The sequence below is a fragment of the Leptosomus discolor genome, chromosome 8 (assembly GCF_034619465.1).
Source record: "Leptosomus discolor isolate bLepDis1 chromosome 8, bLepDis1.hap2, whole genome shotgun sequence".
NCBI classification, from domain to species: Eukaryota; Metazoa; Chordata; class Aves; order Leptosomiformes; family Leptosomidae; genus Leptosomus; species Leptosomus discolor.
Genome location: NC_141398.1, coordinates 57,340,125 through 57,362,022, shown reverse-complemented (window position 1 = coordinate 57,362,022; position 21,898 = coordinate 57,340,125). Strand labels below are relative to the sequence as shown.

General features: G+C 36.5%; 1 protein-coding gene across 1 annotated transcript in view; it reads right to left on the bottom strand.

The window, feature by feature from the left end:
- CDH13 (cadherin 13) overlaps window positions 1-21,898 on the bottom strand; it is a 398,743-nt gene that overhangs the window by 201,628 nt on the left and 175,217 nt on the right. The window contains exon 6 of the mRNA XM_086468834.1: window positions 4,788-4,932. Coding sequence (XP_086324960.1) covers window positions 4,788-4,932 — 145 coding nt within the window. The remainder of the gene's footprint in view (window positions 1-4,787; window positions 4,933-21,898) is intronic.

The window sequence follows — 21,898 nt, the reverse complement described above, 5'->3', positions numbered from 1 at the left end:
TGTCTGAATCATAGCCATGTACTAGTATACAATGCCTAGCTATCAATAATACTTAGTGCTTCAGACCCTTCCTCATGCTTTATCAATTTTTACAAATTATTATTTTATGATACTAAACAATGCTTTAGGCTACTCTTCTTAATTCGTTATGTTTCCTCTCTAAATGTCTTCAAATGTTCCTTTATTTGTAGCAATTATTTACAGACATTTATCAGTCCTGGTTTGGCACTCCTTCGCTTGAATGCAATGCATTCAGGCTATTGTGCACCATGGAAAACATGTTACTTTTTTTAAATGCAATTCTCAAGCAATTTTCCCAATCACTGCAGTTAAGATTTTACCCCACTGGGCTTGTGCAGCATATTGTTACAAGTCACATAATGTCAAATGTGTTTAAAATTATTTCTGTTAAATGCCTCCAGCAAGTGAAATGAGATGACTGCCAAGTTTGTTTAACCAGCTTCCACTTTCCAACCTTTAAAGATTGAGACTTCCAAATGTTTCTGAGTGCCTATGTGATCCATAAGATTACAGTTGCTCTCATTAATGTACTGAGGTAGGTCTGCAGCAGGACACAGCTCCTAAACCCTAGAGTTGGCAGCTGGACAGATCAGAGATCTGTAGGGAATAAACTGGCTCATAACTTAGAAAACAAAAATGTGAGAAATCAGTTAACACAAAACTCATTACAGTTAGTAGAAAAAATGCCGTAGGTGTCCCTGAATTGGGCTCAACTACTACTTTCATGGTATATACATGGTGATTTCAGTCTCCTACAGAAATAAGAGAATTTACAATTTTTTTTTTTTTTTTTTTTAAAAAAGCATACTCTTTATCTACTAGTTGTCTTTTTTTTTTTCAGTCATCTTTGTTTTTGTAATAAAAATAAACAGCCTCCAAGTTTGCAGTTTGTCCAGGAACAGGAAAAGATCTCCTAATAGAAATCTGAAAACATCTATGGTTACATTAAGCACGCATTTGAGTGTACTTTCACTAGAATTTGACTCTAGGCTATTTCCAGGAATATGACAATTTTCCATGAAACCAACTAATTAACTGTGACTAACTACATCATGAAATTTCTCAGGAAAAATGTATCAGGAGAGAAATATGTTACTGTATCACCTACTACTCATATTTTTTTCATTAATTATAAGCTGTGGCAAGCCCTAGTTTGAAATTCAAATGAATATTTATTCATATACATGTTTATATTCTCAGTAATTACGCCCAGGTATTTGCCCTTCTAGTAAAACGATGACACACAAATTGTAGATGTCCAAATAATCAGTGGCGTTTACTGTCGGTTCAGAAATCACACACACACAAAAAAGAGTGAATGGCCTTAGTAATACAGTAACTTCTGTGTCTTTCCCTAATAAAGGAACTCAACCTTCAAATCATTAAGGAAAACAGTCATTTTGGAAAACAGTAAAAGGCTGGAACATGTGTCTTACAGCAACATCAAGGAAGTCCAATATAAACATTCACTTGAATATTAAGATTTATATATATAAATTTGTGATGCTAACTCTCTCCAAGATTTATTCATTAGTAAACCTCTGATATTTCTGATGAATAATAGACAATGTATAAGTGTAATTTTAGAGTCACTAAATAAGTGGAAAGTCACTAGGCAAATTCCACTGGGTTTGTGACTACTAAAATTATGGCCCCACAGGAAAACACACAGGAACCCAGCAATGAATAATTTAAAGCAAGATAATATCATCTGAATCCCTTAACAAGGCCTCAAAATCCTTCAGGCAAGTTACACAGTTCAGTATATCTATATCTTTCTCTACAAAATTATACATCGCTCATCACTGAATTACTGGAATCCATGGACATCCACATTTTGACCCAGTGATCACGAAGACAGATCAAAAGTACCTATAGGAGCATTTTTTATTTTTCAGCAGAAGACTATTTCAGTTAATGGGTTTGATTCAGAGCTTGAATGAAGATGAAGGTGTCTGTGATAGGAAGTAAGTTGATGTATATAATGCAAAGCCTTTCTTTTGGAACTTCAGGAAAGAAATACAATACAATACAAAAAGAAGGAATCAGGAATCGTAGATGCAAACATACGCACATAAAGATCTCTATCAAGCTGTGCAGAGCAACAGCAGAACCTGATGAATAATTGTAAGATATATACCATAAAATTTGAAGAACTATGGAAAACAGATGTAAACAACAGGAAATCTTGGTTGACTGGGTGCCATTTGCATAGAGAGCTATGACAGATTCTAGCTAATGCTGAGTTTACAGGTTCACCTTTGCACAAAATAATTTTGCAAGTATTGGTGTTCTTGACACCAGGAAAATGAGGTTATGAAGCTTAATCGGATGAATACCTGGGGGAAAGAGGGAGAGGATAAGAAAAAGATAAAGTTGATAAAAATTATTCAAACTTTGACTAACAGGTAAGAATCAAAATGTCAAAAACTACATGGATAAATACCAAAGGGCTGCAAGAGGAGATGGATGAAAACAATCACAGAATTCACTGCAAGTTTGACTGAGAAACATGTCTACTAAATCAGAAGCATAGACTTCAATATAAGGAATGAAAAAAAGGAAAAGCAAGGATGGCTTATAGCTAAGCAAAAATAGGGAACTGCCAGTTTAAAAACAAACAAACAAACCAAAACAAAACCAAAACCCATGGCAGACAAAAGAGACCTGGCATTGAGTTCGAGTAAAGAAAGAACGCATAGCAGATAACAGTTAAATACTGCCCCCTACCCTGGAACTAACAGTCAAAGCTGAACATTAGACTAAATATTGTTGGGAAGGGCATGTGGTACATGAGGTGCAAACTTCTGCTTTGATGGAGAGAGATGAGGCCACTGAAAGACTTGCAGGAACTCGCAGCTCATACACTACCGGCAGGAATAAAGCTTAAACACTGTGGAGTTTGAGCTGTTTGGCACCACTTTCTTTTACTGAAATACTGGATTTAGGGGTTGTGAAACTACTAATACTACACCATCCTACTCAGTGGTCTAGGAATGTGTATCTAAATGGACATGACAAGAAGATGCTGTAATTTAAATGAAAACTTAATAAAGGTGGTCCCTTGACCTGATTATAGTCACACTCTGCTACATACTATTGAGTGGTTGTGCAAAGGAATCTCTGACATTTGCTAACAATATATTCTCAGTTAATTGTGAAACTCTTGTTTTTTACACCACAAGGGGAATGAGAAATGGGACTGGCTAAGGAAGTTTCTTTTGAATTCTGAATAAGTGATCAATATCTGAAAGAAATTAAGAATGTATGAGACACCTACAAAAGAAAAGAGTTAGTGTTCCACTTGCAGCTGTAGTCACAAGTATGAAACACATTTCTTGTTTGAATGAAAAGATCGTCAATTGGTTCATGACATGCTTGTCGCAAGTAAGGCAAACAAACATTTACCTGAAAACACTTTTTAATCTGACGAAGGAGCAGCTAATAATCAATTTCATATCTACAGGTTTTCAAACAATGGCAACTATGTGAGAAAATGCAAACTCACTGAAAAGGTTACATGATTTCTGGAAACGTCATAAATAATAAAATAAGGACAAAGAATAACTTCTAGTCCTATCAATATGTAATACATGGAAGTGAAAGGTAATGTGTATCCTTGTTCAGAGTAAACAAAGCACATGTCACCACATTAAGCTTCAATAAATATTAAATATTCATAAAAATATAATACTAGACTCCAGCTTTCATTTAAAAAAATTTCAGTAAGCCTATACAGCCAAAACCTTACGTCTATACTCGCAGCTTCAGCTGCATAAGGAGGATAAAGCCTAGTATCAATGACAGACAGAAAAACATACAAATATATAAGCCACAACTCTGATCTCAATTAAATCACTGTCACTACACTGATATTAATAGGAGTTTCTACTGGTTTAGATTCTGTTCACCAAGATCCAGGTTAACTCCATAGCATAATCTGATCGTACTACTGCCGCTTGTGAATGTAGTGGAATACTTCTCAAGTGGAATGCAACATCTATTTAATAACTACAATAATATAGCACAACAGCTGATGACAACAGCTGAAGAAAACTAATTCAGCCTTCATTTGCAGGAAGAGTTTAGCTAAGATGGTTGTACCCAAATTGAAATTTGGAACAATATCTAATTCTTATAGAATTTTATCATCAGACAAAATCAACAGTGAATTTAATCAGAACATTTTTGTTACTAACTTTAATTCCCAAAGTGTGTTTTTATTTTGTTACAATTTTGTTGTATCTCTATTTACAGAAGTAACATTCTTCAATACTTCAATCTGCCTTACAATATTAGCATATTCATAATGTATTTTCTATTAATTCTTATTTTTTACCTAGCTTCATGCTATAGAAACAAACAAACAAAAAATAACCCTTCCAGCAGCTAACCTTACAGAGAAAAAGGTAGAATTCCAACTCTGAAGAGAAATTGTACACGTTATTTTGTCTGAATCTTAATCATATCCTAGGGGTTGTCTTCATTGATTCCAGATACAAATAAAAAAAAAGTGTAAACCTAAATCGAAGCTTTCATTCCAAACTACGTTATGTTATTTTTTCTTTTTTTTACTGCAGACTTGACTGGTTTTCAAAAATCATTACATGCTGTCCGAAAGGGCTGCCCCAACCTCTTTATGTGGGGGAAGGATTCAGTGAACCACAAAATCAGCAAGAAAAGTTGCACAGTATGATAATCATGCATTTGTCAACACAGAATTTGCTCGGGCATTATTTCTAGAAATATGATTGGCACGGACTTACCTGTAGGGGATCCCTCCATGACATGACCAACGTAGGGTCCTTCTTTGAACATTGGCCTGTTATCATTTTGATCAATAACAGAAATATCTAGGCGGACTGGACCATCAATGGTTTTTCCACTTATATCTGTGACCTCAACTTCAAGCTGTATGAACAAAAAAAAAAAAAACAAAAAAAAAAGAGAGGTAAATTCATTAGCTCACTATGACAGTGAGCGAAGTATAAGAAAAAGTAGCTCCTGAGATCAGTGTTGCTGCAGCCAGACCCTGTCAAGGATACCACTTGCAGCCCATTCTTTTGGACTAGGCTCAGAGCAGATTTCCAGTCTAAGCAAAAGAGAAAGACAGCTGTACAGGCAAATCAGGATACCCCTTGGCAGCTAGAAAACGCCATATTCCCTGAAGAATGAAATGACTAGAGCATAAGAAGAAAAGACCCCCTGTAAACTTGTTACTAATCATGTAAAAATTTGGTTAGAATTTGTTTCTTTTCTTTTTTCAAGCACTTTTATAGTGGACACGTATAGATCTATCACAGTATAATCGATATATCTCCTAATGTTCAGTTAAAAGCTTTCTTGTTTTTAAAAAAAAGGTAAGAATGCATTAGACATACATTTTCTCAATGATGATGGCATGAAGTATTATCTTAGGTAATTTTGACAGTACTCCAGCTTTTCTAATAAGTTACAGAAGGACAGAAAAACATCTGCAGTCTTATATAAGCAGGCATATATACATATGCACATTCGTAACCCCAGGTATGAAAGCACCTGGTGAACATAAAGCCAACATAAGCAGCTGAATAAGTCTGGACTTCTTGTACTTCCAAAAACTGGACAGAAAAATCATACTGTATATCTCAACCCTCCAATCCACTTGCAATGGAAAGTCACAATGAGTTACCAAAACTTAGTCATTAGGGCAAACCATGCCAAACTTCTTAGGTAACAGAAAAGGTCAATTTAGATTGCAATTGCACGCGATACCTGCAGTCCTCCCTCCTCACCGAGACATCAGTAAAATACAGCAATAAACATATCGGACACAAAGCCATCATTTTCACTCACCCCACCCATTCCTGGACTCAACTCTTCAATGGAGTCAAGCCAGCCAGAAAATGAACCTGAGCACAGACGTTAATATTACTCTCTTCAAGTCTTTCCCTGAGAAAGAGGCAGCAGCAGGGGCTGGAAGTGTCTGAGCATTTTGTTTACTCTTCATTTTTTCTTCATTGCCATGCCTTATACCTGTAAGTTATTTATAAGTTCGTAATAAATCCTACCGGGAAAGAATTAGGTCAGAATTCTAACTCCTTGTTAAAATGGATGGCTTATTATCACATCTCTCTGTATTTTGTTATGCTTATAAATACGTTCCACTTTTATAAGTCAATGTGCTGGGTGTGAGTAGGAGTATTTATTATGAGTAAACTACCTACTCACATACACTATTTGTAAATAGTGTCAAAGTCCATTTTAACATCTACTCACTGTTTATCCTCACTTTTCTATCAATTGTTCTTGCAAGCCTTTTCAAGCCGTATTTTTTACTAGATATATAGCTTAACAGCTTAAAAGCAAACAAATATTCTGATGTGAAGACAACTGATTCATGTGGCATTGGCACAGCTGAAGCTTTATGGCAGCACACGCCCCTTCAATTTCCAGGGCTTGTTTAACTTCGTACTCTAAAGTCAATGTAGAAAACTTAGGATTGATATAATGTGATGGGGGCTAGGAAGGAAAATGCAGTCTTATTATTGAACAACGTTAAAGCTAGATACAGTTTTAGACACATTTTTCTTTCTACTGACAGAAAGAATCTTAGAATAGTTTGGGTTGGAAGGAACCTTTAAAGGTCATCTAGTCCAACCACCCTGCAGTGAGCAGAGACATCTTCAACTAGATCAGCTTGTTCAGACGTTGATCAGGTTACCTGTCTAACCTGACCTTGGTTGAATGTTTCCAGGGATGGGACATCTACCACCTCTCTGAGCAACCTGTTCCAGTGTTTCACCACCCTCACTGTAAAAATTTTCTTCTTTATATCTAGTCCAAATCTATCCTTTTTTAGTTTAAAACCATTACTCCTTGTCCTGTTGCAACAGACCCTGCTAAAATGTTTGTCCCCATCTTTCATATAAACCCCCTTTAATCACTGGAAGGCCACTGTAAGGTCTCCCCAGAGCCTTCTCTTCTCCAGGCTGAACAACCCCAACTCTCTCAGCCTGCCCTCACAGGGAAGGTGCTCCAGCCCCCCCAGCACCTTCATGGCCCTTCTCTGGACCCGCTCGGGCAGATCCATGTCTTTCCTGTACTGGGGCACTGCAGGTGGGGTCTCATGAGAGCATAGTAGAGAGAGAGAATCACCTCTCTCAACCTGCTGGCCACACTTCTTTTGATGCAGCCCAGGATGCAGTTTGCCTTCTGGTCTGCAAGCGCACATTGCTGGCTTATGTCCAGCTTTTTGTCCAGCAGTACTCCAAGTCCTTCACAGGAGACGTGTTCTGTCCCTCAGATCACTTTTGTGGCCCTCCTCTGGACCTGCTCCTACAAGTCCATGTCTTTCCTGTGCTGAGGGCTCCAGAGCTGGACACTTTATCTTAGTAAAAGTTGACTCATCAAAACTATGTTAATTGCTTTGGGAAATGGAAGAATAGCAATATTTCTCTATGAAATTCCAGCAAATTCATTTTCAAATTCAAGATAATTTGCTCTTAATCTATCTCTCAATATTAAGTGACTATACTGCTCACTAGAAAGAACAAAGGCTTTGCTAAATTTAAAAAAACTACTTCATCTTCTTTTATCAAAATTGTAAGTCATCTAAAGCAAATGCTGATCTAACACCAGGGCTTTTTTCCAGACTTGCACAAATTAAGGAAGAGAATAAGAGATTCTTATTAATGACTGAAATAGATTTACTTTATCATTGCCAAGTTCGCTGCGTTTGAGACCAACTGGCCAAAAAAGTTGCATGACACGTCCATAAGAACAGTTTCACTATCTCTGCTTCATTTTATTAACATGACAGAGGACTTCGTTTTATTAATCTTTGTGCAATTATTTCCAGGTTTGTCCTAAGCATTATGGGATAATTCACCAGATCCTTTTAAACCCACTCTTCTACAGTGTTTTCAAAATGAAAGCCTGAAGCACCGAAATTATGACCATCTATCTTTACATGACTAGTTTGTTAAAGAAGCTGCTTTATATCTTACCTTGCCTAAGCAAAACCACAAAAAATTCCAGAAAGACCCATCACCCACAAAACAAAAAATCCACATAAAGCAAAGAAACAACAAAACAGTAACAAAAGTATACTGTTACTTAAAAAAAAAAAAAAAACAACAAACCAACAAGAAGTGCAAGAGAAGGAAGCATTCAAGTAAAAGACAATATTGGCACAAAAACCAAATTACTTCAAACAGGCTGTAAATAAAACCAGGTGGAAAATTAGATTGTGCCTAACTATGAGTGAGATTTCAGTCTTTCAATAAAGAAGAAAGGCAGGAAAGCCTATTTAATTTTAATGTAAAACCTGACTGATGTATGAAAGATATTGCATTCATTCTTCTGATAGCAAGAGATTGTAATTGAACATTGAGAAAGTATCTAAGCTCCTACCTGATTATAACAACGTAACTCTAAGGAAAGGCGGTAAGTGTAAAGACGGATTTGGACAAATTAACAAAAAAAAGTCTGCAGAGCTCTGTAGCTATTTATTATGTGAAAACCTGACAAGATTGACTATGCTTTCAGTGTTCCAACTTAAAAGTCATAAAATCATGCTCATAATGATGAAGTTATGTTCATCATAATCTAACCAATCATATTTTCAGAAACACTTGAGGCTAAATCCCAATTTCATTTTTGAAGAAAGTATTCATGCAAATTACATCGGATAATCAAGGGTTTATGAGAACTGTTACACCTCACAACACAAGTCTCCATGATAGGATACAAAGCAGACTTTGGCTATTGCTTCTCACATAGCTGAGAAACGCTGATAAAATTAAGCACACCAATAAAGCAGGGAAAAGCAATATAGAACTGAAAAATGCAGGCAGTAATAGATTTTAGCCTGTTTGTCTAGACAAAGTCTTATTCAATACTCTCCCTTCTCAAAAGGGACTTCTTGACTTCCCATCCAATTTCCCTCACCATATCTGAAGTGAGAATCTTTCTCCTCACCTCAAATACAATGGTATTACCAGAAGTTTAGTAAGCTCATTCAAAGCCGGGCAAACCTGTTTTAAGCACTCTGCTTTATTTTATGTAGTCTCGATTCCTTCCACTCTGCAGTCAGCAACAACACTTACAGGAAAAGGTAACCAGTCTCATTCTTACCATTAAAGTAATTTCAAAGGTTTTTCTTCACAGAACAGTTGTTTTCATTCATTTATTGCTTTTGGTGAAACAATTCTAGATAGCCACCTTCCTTCTCTGAATATAAATGTCTGTTTTTACTGTGTAGCCAGCAAGCCAATGGCCCACACAAAATTACATCATAAATTTAAAGTTTTTCATAAGTAAATCTGGAATATATTTTAGTACTTAATTATCTTCAAAGTCTAATACAGGTTCTTTAGTCATTAACTGTCTCCTAATTTTGATTTCCAATTTGTTGCTGATAGGAACGTTTCTCACAGGATCCTTCCAGTCATTTCAACAGATGGTTTCTCTGCACATTTCTCATACCCAGCTTCACCCAGCCAAAAAAAAAAAAATTTCTGTGTGTGAAACCAGCAGCTTTCCCGAAGCACGAGGTCCCTTTGGTCAAGAGCGTGCAGGACCCTCGTGTGTCAGCGCCGGCTGTTGGCAGCGGGGCCTCTGTGAGGTGAGGGGCTGCCCTGCCATGGCCAGCACAGCTGAGCCCCTCAGCCAAACTGGTGGCGCCTCTGGGAAACCAGCTGTAGGGAAGGGCACTGCGCTGCCCAGGTGTTTTGTCCTCATCTCCACCCGTGAGCTTTTCACACCACTACTGCTGCCACCGAGGTCGACTGCCCACGGCGGGAAAAGCAGGCGAGTAGGATGTGAGGAAGGGCGAGGGAAGGTGTGTCCTCCTGCAAGGGGGAACCCTCAAACCTCTGAAGGGAGCACTGTGCCAGTGCCAGAGACTGCTACAGCACCACCTGCCCCAAGCCCAGTTCCTTTGAGGTATCTATAGGTACGGACCACTGCTGGCTTTGTTTATTCCCAGCTTTAATCACATTATTTTTGATAATACTTGTTAGGTTTATTTATCATCAGTTTTTAAGCATGGATTGATAGGAAAGAAAGGCAACCGACCTACAGATCCTTCATGCATGCAATTTCCCAATAAGGAAAAGCCCAAATATTTGGCCACCTCCAGATCGTAAAATAGTAAAGACTTTCTTTTTATAGTGAAAGTTTTTAGTAAAAATTTGATGCAATTACCTAAAACAGCTCGGAGAAGACAATAATTCAGACACAGAAACTAATTACAATTAAATTTTCCTGGTTTAAAAATATGAATAAAACATAGGCTGATTTTTATATGGCACAAGAATAGATGGAGGGAGAGGACCTAAAACCAAAGTACACTGTTTCTAGCAGGTATGCATAACTCTCTCTCAAACATTTTGCTGACAGTGTATTGATTACCTCAGCAAGGTTGTACAGGTGATGGCAAAAAATGTCACCACTACCTGCAATGGGAGAATTTAGTTTAGAGTTCAAGCCTAGGTGGGAAGGGATTAATTAACCAATCTAAGTACTCTTAGGAGCATCTTAAAGAATCTTTATCTTACTAATGCATCCACTTAAAAAATTAGATTACGATTCCTTAAAAATATACAATTTATTACTCTAATTTTATTGGTTTCTAGAAATAGTCATGTAACCTTCTAATAACATGCCATTTTGCAATACTTTCAACAAGTGAAATATAAGCAGTTCCAGCCTGAAAGGATCGTTGCAGTATGAAGACACTGAACATCTCCTTTCAGGTAACGTCCAGTACATGGACTTTTGAAAGCCTGGAGCCTGGTGATTATAGGTACCATTGTATTCTCCTGTACATTTCATATGCATGAAGATTGGAGGTGAAGAAGTGTCTCAGCTTTTATTTTAAGACAGGTATCTGTCTTAGACATGTATTTTCTCTAACATATTTTGTTGGAAAAACTCTATTGGAAGAAAGCGTAGAGCACTACAGAGTTTCCTAAATGCAGACTTTCTTTTATCCTAAGCTGTAAATCATTTTACATACTATACAACTGCCATAGCTCTTTTGCTTTATTCTTCTCTTAAGAAGATGCAATGTCTGAAAAGCGTAAGATTTAGAAATGCAAAGATTGTTTTGAGTTCCTGCTAGATCTTTGTAATCACCAGTTTATCACGAGGAAGTCCTCACTTGAAGTGCTTCTAAACTCTATTCTATTTATTTTCTTGGACATTTGCAATATATAATCTAATTTTTTAATCAACCTTCAGGTGCTAGTTGTCTCATGCCTTTCTTCAGAAAGAAATCTTTTAAAAAGTGATGTAATTCATAGAAAGGCACAACATAGTGATCCAGTCTCGCTATGGGCTTATGTAAAACCAGGCAATTTTTCAGGCAATACTTCTAGTTGAAACAACCAAAATGTAGTTGGTTAAAATAACCAGAAAGTTTCACACTATTACTACAGTACAAATGGTTAGGCCCAGCATAATATATAATATATATATGCTTGCCCTACTACACAAAAACACTGAAGTTACTATCACAGAAAATACAGATTTACTTTCAAAACATTAATCTCTATGAAGATTTTAAAGCATTTCAGGACTCTATAGATTTCATTAAGAAAACTAATTAAACCAGCAACTGAATCTTCTGTGAATGCTTAAATTTTTCTCTGTAAACCACAGTAAGTTGGGCAATATAGAGACTGTAACTGTACATGGTCTACAAATTGAAGAAAGCAATACTGTAGGAATTAACAATGGGCAAAGATTCCAGACCAATAATTCAAATAATTTCATTCTTTTAACCATTTTTCTAACCTCAGTTAAAAAATTAAAGATCAAAACCAATATACAAAAAAGCATCTTCTTTCAGAACAAGTGTAGAGGTCTTTGTATACACAATATTGACTTAAACACTGCTCACTTTAGTGCATTCTCCAAATTAAACATTAGGTTTTACTATATCAGGCGAGTCCTATGGTTACATTGTTATCCAGTGCTACTCAGCAAGTCAACCACTGAAAGCTAAATTAAAAAATAAGGCTCATATGAGTAGGGCATGCCCCAAACTATCTTTAAGTGATGTTCTCCTAGACAGCAGCATATACTTTGCAATGACCCGTCAAACTGTAACTGTTCTGCACCTCCAAACCAGGGGGAAGATTGAAAATCTTTAGCAAAGACCTCACTAAAATAAAATTTTTCACTGACATATCTCACAATCCTAGAATTACCCTGAAGCTGTTTCACAGTTCCTGTTTTCTTAGCATAACTACCTCTTAACTGTGTTCATTAAACAAAGTATTCAAAAAACCCCGAAGACTTCTGTCTCCCAAAAGAATGGCAAAGGATGAAATCTTCATTAGGTAAGAGTCACTTCATCTTCTTTGATCACACCAGATGCAAGGCTTTGTAGACACATTAATAGAAGTTTTGTGAAAAGAAAGTATTTACTATTATAAACAGTCAGAGGTGTTCTTTTCTCAGTAGTTTTAGAGGTAGTGGTGTTAATATTTTTAATCATTAGTCTAATAAGTAGCCTGAAAGGTTAATGTCAATGTCATAATATTCTGGTTTGTGAAGTGTAACATAGCAAGTTCTTCTGACCAAGTACCAAGGAATAAATACTTAACTGGTATTCCTTATATGATTTACATTTTTTAAATTTCTTGGAACTTAAGCCTAATTAAGCAAAAAGAACAGTAACAGTATGAATATATATTTATTTACCCTACTAGACTTGGAAGAAAAGGGGATTTAATTTATGCATTCACACTGGTACAGAACTCTCCATTGGGGAAGTAAGAGCAAAACAAACTGGAGAGACTGGTCTGATGCTTGATGACAAGACCATACATCAACAGATGAGCAAGATAAAATGTGTTTAATAAAGTTTGTTGTGCTATGTGTTTGAAGTTAAATGTTATTGGACAGCAAAACTAGAAGTTTTTGGGGAATATGAAGGGGTTGAGGAGTGGAAAGAGAAGCCATAAGAGCAAAGTAATAGAAAAAGATCACGTGAGAAAAGAGGAAATGATGATGAATATCGTTAACTTTTCCTAGAAGGCCTTGTCTAAGCTGAGTCAAATTCAGGTGTACTCTACAGAACCGACCTGAACGTTGTCCCATGGTCTACCAGGAGACTGTCTGGTAGCACACTGGTGGCAGGAGTTGTCTTGTGCCCCCCTAACGCAATTCTGACTTGTCCCTGCAACTGTGCCCTTCCCAGCTGCAGCTCTCATAAGATCTTTCCTAAACAGATCTGTCAAGTCTAACTCCTCTTTTCTTTCTTTTTGAGAGAAAGGAGGGACAGAGGAGGAGAAATCGAAGGGCAAACTGCATTTCCATAGTTTATACACTCCTTACTAATAAGAACCTTTACCTTTTCAAAGCTGAATTTGCATTTGAATCTGTCAACAGAGGCGTTTATCAGTATGTGGCTATAAGTCATAACAAGATTCTCATGTTATTTCAGAAGTTTTTTCTTCAAACAAAACCAGCCCAAGTCAAGAAAGTTGCCTTAGTTGAATAATAACTTCCTGTATATTTTCCACATTAATTTTTGTGCAGTAAGTCTTTCTATTGAGAATATCTGCTGTTCATATCTACTTTCCCTTGAAGTGAAAAGCACATGGTCTTTGCCAGTTTATGTTCAGTAAAGGCCAGCCTTCAAAAGCATATTGCACCTGCACCCCTGGTTGGGTTGAGATAACATCAGAAATTATCTGTCCTTCTGAAACACCCAGCACTGACAACCCAGAAAAGCCACTACATCTAGGGAGTTGGATCTCCATCACTGTGAGTATGAAAACAATATTGAATGATTAAACTGGTGATAAGAGTACTGGGAGTTTTGTGGGTTCTTTATCCTGTACTGGCAGTACTACAGTCTGTCTTCGAGCATCAGCATGCCTCTTGATTTGCAGTTCACTTTTCAGAATATGCCTAGAAAATGCCATCAGTGAAATATGCTTATTGCTTTAAAATGAAGCTAACATACTAAGCATTGAATATTTTTATTTTAATATATTAAATCCCTCCATAGCACTAAGCAATTATGAATTCACTAATCGAAAGTATATACTGTAACTTTACTAGAGTCACAAGAAATGTATTTTCTTTCACAGCTGCGTGTCTCTGGGTCACAATATTGCTGAAAAAGTGATGTTTTCTTGTAGAACTTAAGTCCTGAAAATTTTTCTTTGCTGTAAGTATAGAATAGTCCCTTTCCTGTGAACAGGATCATAGAGCAGGAAAACAGGAAAAGTTATAGAGAATGATGGCATAAACCTCAGAAAAAAGGAATCATTAAATACATACTCACAGAAATCTTACACCAAAATAAAGCTCAGCATTTTTTTTTTTTTGCAGGACAACACTAAATCCAATTAAATAAATTATTTTGATGTTTTTTAGCTCGTTAAAAAAAAAAAAACAAAAACAAAACCCACTTTGGGATTTTTGTAGAAGTTTTCTTCTTCAAAAAAGAAACCCAAAAATTGGATAACAATCTCATTTTTTTTACCACAGTTTTTAAACATTAAAAGCAAAGCTGGTCATCAGTAAATGGTATTTTCAGTTATTTGTGTCAGTTTGGAGCAGACAAGATTTACTCTTGTGAGTTCTTGGTACTATTTTAAGATTTCATATTTTTAAGATACAAATATTTGTAAGAAGCAATTCTTTGTACATGCCAGATCCCTTCTGCTACTCATAGAATATTTACTTTTACATATATATAAATATATATGTTTACATATAAGATCAAATGCTAGTATCCAGCAATTTTTCAAAGGTTCAGTCCATCTTATGCCCTAGATTCATCCCTCACAAAATCCAGTCCCTCTGATAGACATCACTGTCACTACACTGTGAACAGGCAGGTTGGACAGGAGAAAACTGTGTTTAACTGGTTAGTTATGGAGAATGAAAGACACTGGCGTTATCACCAAACCCTCTTCTGGTGTGCTGGAAACGCCAGCCATACCGCACACAGCAGGGCCCGGCAGCGTTGGCAGCTGGTAGCTGTGCCAAGGTCCTGCCATCCTGGCAGAGCTTCCTCGTGGGCTGCAGGTACATGTGCAAACCCTGCTGCACCCGTGGACTGTGGAAACGCAAGCTTTACAGGGACTTTCCAAAAGGCTCAAACTCATCATCCCCATTTTCAAGGTGGGCATAAAGGAGGTATGAGGTACTCAAACTGATCGTAACCATCCCGATTAATTACGATAGGTCTGATGGAACCAACAGACACAATATAGCAGAGTGTTTCAACAGAAAATCAATTACATAAATAAGATCGGCAAAGGATGGGAGAAGAAATAGAGATGAAATGACTTCACCAAAGCCATCCACCAGACAAAGTTTAAATCAAGCTTGAATCTAGGTCTTTTGATCTCCAAATACAAGACTGATAGCTAAATTCTATCTCTTGCTGAGCAAGTGATGTAAAATTAGATTTACAAAGGTTATTAAGCTACCAACGTGCGCACAGTGTGATTTTTCAAAGTGCCTTACAAGACCGGATAATATATCCTATTAAAATCAAAACACCTTTGAAAGAGCTTTGAAAACCTGATTGTCCTCTCAGTGTCTCATTTTTACCCCATTAAGCACTATTCTACAGCTGTATAGACACAAAAAACACAACTGAAAATAATTTTCTGCATCCTCACAACAGAAAGCTGCATATTTCTAAGGGTCTCTCATATAGCTACAAAAATAGAATCAAAATTACTTCTGAAACATGCTTCCTGTTAAATATTATCTATGAGTTTTGAAATTAGAATTCCCACTCCAAAAATAACCTCAATGAACAAATGAGAAGTAAAGGACATCCCTCAAATCTGCGGAGCAATACAGCTCTTCAAATGAAGCTGTGTGTACTTCACAGAGACCAAAAGTATTATGGATGATCATACAAATACTAATTAAAATCTTCCCATATCACAAAAGAACACATGTTGAGCCCCTCAAAAAGAGAGGAGGGGTGGGGAGAGGGAGAAGATGTCAGGATTCACCAAATTCAATCAAGTCTAATCACCACAAAAATATTAAATTAAAGAAAATCAAAAAGAAAGGAAGTAGGACTGAAATAAAGGATTAAGACATAAGCTGTGCCAGAATTTTTAGGCTCTTTACTGCACCACAAAATCAACAAAGACACTTACAAAGGCAAAAATGAAAAATGGCTTTGCACTTTTAAATAGCTCCTAGCAGTATTCAAGCACTGCTCACTGTTCTTACTGCTTGAAAATAACTCCAAACAGCATGTAGGAAGTTGTAAGAGTTTAACAAATTTCATCTCACAGAAGGACTCAAGAAGCAACAGGGTCAGAGAGTGCCATAACTAATCAGACCAACAACAAAAATCCAAGATCTATAAATGCATCAGTGACAAAAAAACGGACTTGCTTAAGCATAAGATTTAAAGGTCAGTGTAAATGTCAGGTATATATCACACATATGTATATTTTTCTTTGTTATTATTGCTTAACTTATCTGTTCCTACAAATGAGTAGGAAAAGGTCTGAGAAGTCAAGGATCATTCAAGTTTATACCAGTCTAGTACAGAGGTAACCAACCAGGTTTCTCTATTTTAAAGCCACAAAACAAGCAATTACAAGAGCAGTTGTATAGAGGACTTTGCAAGCTGGACTGGAGGGCATGCAGCAAACTGCTGCCTTGCTGCCCAAGTTTCTGGCTCTGTCAGCATTGCTGGGACAACATCTCATCCTCTTTACACTGTCAGTTTTCGAGCAATGAGCTGCAGACAGGAGGCCTTCAAAGCCCTGTCCGAGAAGGGAATAAGAGCGCTAGGGATCTAGGTGTCGATGAAAAGAAAAATTTGAAAATTTGGAAGCAAGATTTTCCTAGTGGACCTACTCTTTCTGAGAAATGTGCTTATTCTGGAAAGAAATTGCTCTCCTCATAAAAATTTGAAACAATATTGATATATTTTATATACTGTATTTGCCATACCCTTGTAAAGTGCAATTCTATTGCATTTTGAATTTCACCTTTTTAAAGGTTAGTCTCTGTAAGTCAGGTAAAGAGAACTAGATGAGATTTTTTTGTATCTGCTTTATAGGATTTAGATGACTGCACAGCAAATTATAAGGGCTGTGTGGTACGAAACCCATTCAAACTACAAAGCTGCAAAACCCCCACAGCCGAGTCGTTGTGTTATGGTACAAAATATCCGTTATTCCCTTTTTCCAGCACAGAGCATGCCATGATGATAAACTGTTAAGTGTCCTGTTTCTGTACCTACAGAATCACTTTCATGTTTATTTGTTTATTTTTATTCTGCTGCTAAATCTAATTCTCTCTTCTTTCTCAATCTCTGGCAGCCTCTCATACACTCAATACACTTGCCTTGCCAACAGGAACCTGCCTGTTTGCCCACAGAGCTGAACTGCCTTCCATGGAGCGCACCGCTCCCTCCTCAACATGTTCTTCTCTACACTTGGTTGACTCCACTTGCTAAGCCAAAGATAACACGTTTCAATACTGATGATAAAAGGTTTGGGTGCTGGAAATGCCATCTACATGATTCGCTGCCTACTGTGTGTTTGACCATATATGTCAGTTAAAGCGAGTTTATTAATATTCCTCAAAACCATCATAAGAGGTTGCAAACGGTCAGATTATGAAGGTTGAATTTTGACACCTAATTGGCTAAGTGTGTCACAGAAGTATCCCCCGTCAGCACTTCGCTTTCATTTCACTCCTGTGTTCTTCGTCTGGCCTTAGCAGTTACAATGATATACGAGCACTGAAGGTAACAAAGCACTGTTTATCTTTCCCCGTTATTCTGAACTAAATGAGTTTTTGCTGATTTTGTCTACAGTCAGCTTTATTGAATTTCACATTATGCCCGTTGTTTTTTCCAAGAAGATGTCTATGGCAGATACTTTTATAATTCAGACAGCTGATCTTCCTGGTAACAGCATTTAAACAGATTAGCACATCCCAGATCACAGACATTTAGCAGCTTTTCTGTTTCAGTGTAACAGTGTAGTTGTTTTTTCTACTTTGCCAACAACGACAAGGTATATATTTCATATACAGAAACAAGGAAATATCTGAATGGTTTCCATGTTATTTTAGTGGAAAAACAGTTTGCAAACAGGTATATGACAAAGATATGCCAAGGGCAGCCTAATCCAAAATAAAATGTTTCTCATTACCTGTTTTCTCTCTCTAAAACTCATCTTTCTAACTCTTAATATGTTAGACCATCTCTTTACATTAAGTGTCAATAAGGAAAGATTTAGTCAATGAGCCTCAAATTAGCTAAATTAGCACAGCAGAAGTCTCTTCTGAGTAGTCAAACATTTCTAATGTAGCTCCCAAAGGAGCAACAAGGGTCTGCTATGTAGTGACACATCAAAAGACAGAATTTATTTCATGGTCTCTTGTTTTTATTGCTTACATTCAGCCCAGCAACTTTCTGAAATGCTTCACTGGTATTCAGCTCTGATGACAGCATTACCTGTTAAAACTATTAATCTTAAGGTATAATTAGCAGTTCTAGTGTCTCTCACTGGATGTTTATTTTTTTTTTGAGATCTCAGTCAACTGAATTACTGCATTAAGCATGTTAGTAAAGGCACCTCCTCAGTATACGATATGCTCCATCACCACTTTCCCTTAATTCTGAGCTCTCACTTGATGTTTTACAACATACAACAGCAGCAATTCCTGTGCTGCGTTTTCGTAAAGTTGGATCTCAAACCAGACTTCTGACTACTGATTTTTCACTGTCTTTCGGGACTTTATCCATGCTACGTTTCTACACTTACTTAATTTCTGGAGATAAAGTAAACGTCTCTTTTTCTCTCCGTCATGCTTCTTCTAAGCTGCAAATTACGACAACTCCATGTAAGCAATTTCCAGAATTCCAAGACTCACAATGTGGTTGTCATCTTCTGTCTTTTTGTTAACCCTTTCCAAACCCTTTGAAATAATCTTAACAGAAATTATTTTGAGTCCAAAACTAAAACATTTCTTCCAAGGAAAATAATTAACACTACACCAGGAGTGAATTAAAGGTGTAACAGAAATAAAAGTATGCGCTATGACAAACTGTTGGCAATTAAATAAAGGCAACTGTAATGTCAAATAGGTTTACCACAATAAGACTGGATGATTAAACATACAGTAGAAACAAATACACAAAGCAGGAGAAATCTTGTGTCATTTTGACTTGTTAAAATCTACTGGAGCACAGCATTTTTTTTTATTCAAACCTTAAACGACTTAGAACAGAAAGTCCTTGAACAGACCTTCTGAAGTTTATGCTCCGAAGCATCACAGTGACTTCTTGCATAGACTAGACTATTCGACCTTCACGTATTTAGTCTCAAAAGTGTCATCGTGCTCACAAAGTGCTAGAAATTCATCCCATGGTATTTGATTCCCCTTGAGCCTAGCTATGTCAATTAATGGACTTAACAGCACAGTACAGATCTTTTCTAAAAATAACAGCCCTGTGTATACTAAAATCTCAACTTTTTTTAAAAAAATAGGGAGGTATTTTAACAATACAGTTTAATTTTCATGAAACGTATTTTATTACAGTTTGAAGTGTCACCACTGTTACCAAGGTAATTGCTAGTAGCCCCAGTGAGTACAAATAGTAACTTATTGCACAAGTTCCTGTCTAAAAAGAGAAAAATGAGATTGCACCTCGTATTTAGCCTTCACCAAACTCTGGGGTCTTCCATGACTGAGTCTAGTCCTGTCTCCATTCCATTGTTTCTGTCTCCTTCCATATTTTAAGTTTATATACGCAGCACACACAAAGATCGGACTTTACTGTTCAATAAAATAACAATTAGTTAAAAGTTGCATAAAAGTTCTTCACACAGTTCTGCTACATCACCAAAAAGCATTCTCCTTTGACTTCGCAAGGTCACTTTTCATCAATATATTGCTGGTTCAAATATAAGATAATTTCTTTTATTTGGAGTAACCTATTTATAAATCCATCACTATTAAGTAACTTGCTAGCTCAATGCAAAACACATACAGAAACTCAGTCCAATCGATCCCCAAGAGTTTGATTTTTGAGCTCAAATCAGTAGCAATCCATCAACCGTACAGGGCCTATCAAAAAGATTAAAACTATTCTGTTTGTAACTGAGTTGTCTTGCAGAACTACAGGTTTGTTACTATGACGCCAAGTAAATTCTGTGGCATCTGCATAACAAAAATCACCTAAAACTGTATAGCAACCATATTTATACGTAGTACAGTATCTTAAGAAATATGGAAGTTAAAAACAATAGATCACTGTAATATGTTCACTTGCCACATAAAAATTGTTCAGTCAACACAGATACTGAAGACAAATGAAAAAACAATGTTGTAGGAACTGATACTGTAGAGCTAGGTTTATCGTTTGGGAGAAATCCCTTCATAAGGAATGCAGAATCAGCTGCAGAAAAACAATTTAAAATTATTAGGTCTACCTATGAAAGCAGAAAGATCTCCAAATATTTTCTCAGACATAAAGGAGGCCAAGAATAATTATTTTAGAGGCTCTGTGTTTGTTACATTTTTTGTCGAAGGAGGACATGAAAACGAAAGGAAACATACTAAAATCTCTAGTTGGCTGCTAATTTTTCTCTATGTTAAATGTTTTACAAATATGGTTGTCTCACCCTATTTCAAAACCAGGGCTGCAGGATCACGTAACTGTTCAATAGATGGCACTCTATTCTTCTACAAGTAGCTTATACACACCACTAAATGGGGACAGCCGAGAGAGAGATACCAGCAGACTGAGTTTAGTCACCTGCCATAATTTTCCTACAGGTACCACTTCAAAAGAATTTCTCCTCATCAGAAGACAAATGAGCTTCATACTAAACAATTTAAAGAAAGTGGAAGTTTTAACCACAGAAAACATGCCTGACAGATATGTATTTTAAGTAACTAGACCTTCATCTTTCTCACTAAAAGGTCAAAACCAGAAGCACGTCTGTGAACTGCCTCTTCTGCAAGGAACAAAAATTGTACAACAGCAACATTTTCCTGCACAAAAAAAAGGGCATTCAGAGAAGGGTGCAGTGCCTGTTTAGTAGAATGTTGGGAAAAATCTTATAAAAATGCATACTACTAAATACAATATTCATAGCTCATCAAATCCTGACATGTTCTGGAATATGCTAGTAACAATCTATGTCACTTCAACTGGGTTTGACAGCAGGTAAATTATATTGTGTAAGAGTTTAACTAAAATGAAGTTGCTCACCAAAAATACCTTGATCTAGATAGGATTTTCAATGTTAGAAAAATGTTCTGTTACTAATGAAACAACAGACAAGAAAAGTAACATTAAAAAAAATGGGGTTTTTTTTCTGCTTTATGTTCTGCTTTACCTAGCAGAATATCAGAGAGAGTAGAACTGAATAAATATACGGAAACTTCTTTTAACCTTTTCTCTGAAAGGTTCATTTTCAGAATCACATTTATCTTTTAAAATTATCCATCAAACGCTGTAATTGAATAGATTTCAGTGTCTAGATTTTGAATACAGTGTTGAATAGCCATGCTGGCTGATCACTTCAGTCACACGGCATTGCTGGTACACTCCGACTCATCCTCCCTTATAAACATTTATAGGTCTGGCATAAGTAATTTCCAGCTCCAAGCTTCAGGGCTGCATATGGTAGTATGATTATCCTATCTAACAGCATGACTACTACTTTAATCTATATATATCCATATCAATACCAAATTTCTTAAACTCATATTATTAGAAAACAGCTGCATGAACAGCCACTACTGCCATCACAGTAAACCTGGTGTTTGCTGCACAAAGAAGTGTTTGACTTGCTGTATTTCAAGATGCACATCATACTGCTAGTTTGGGCTTTTTTAAAGTATTTAATATTTGTATAAT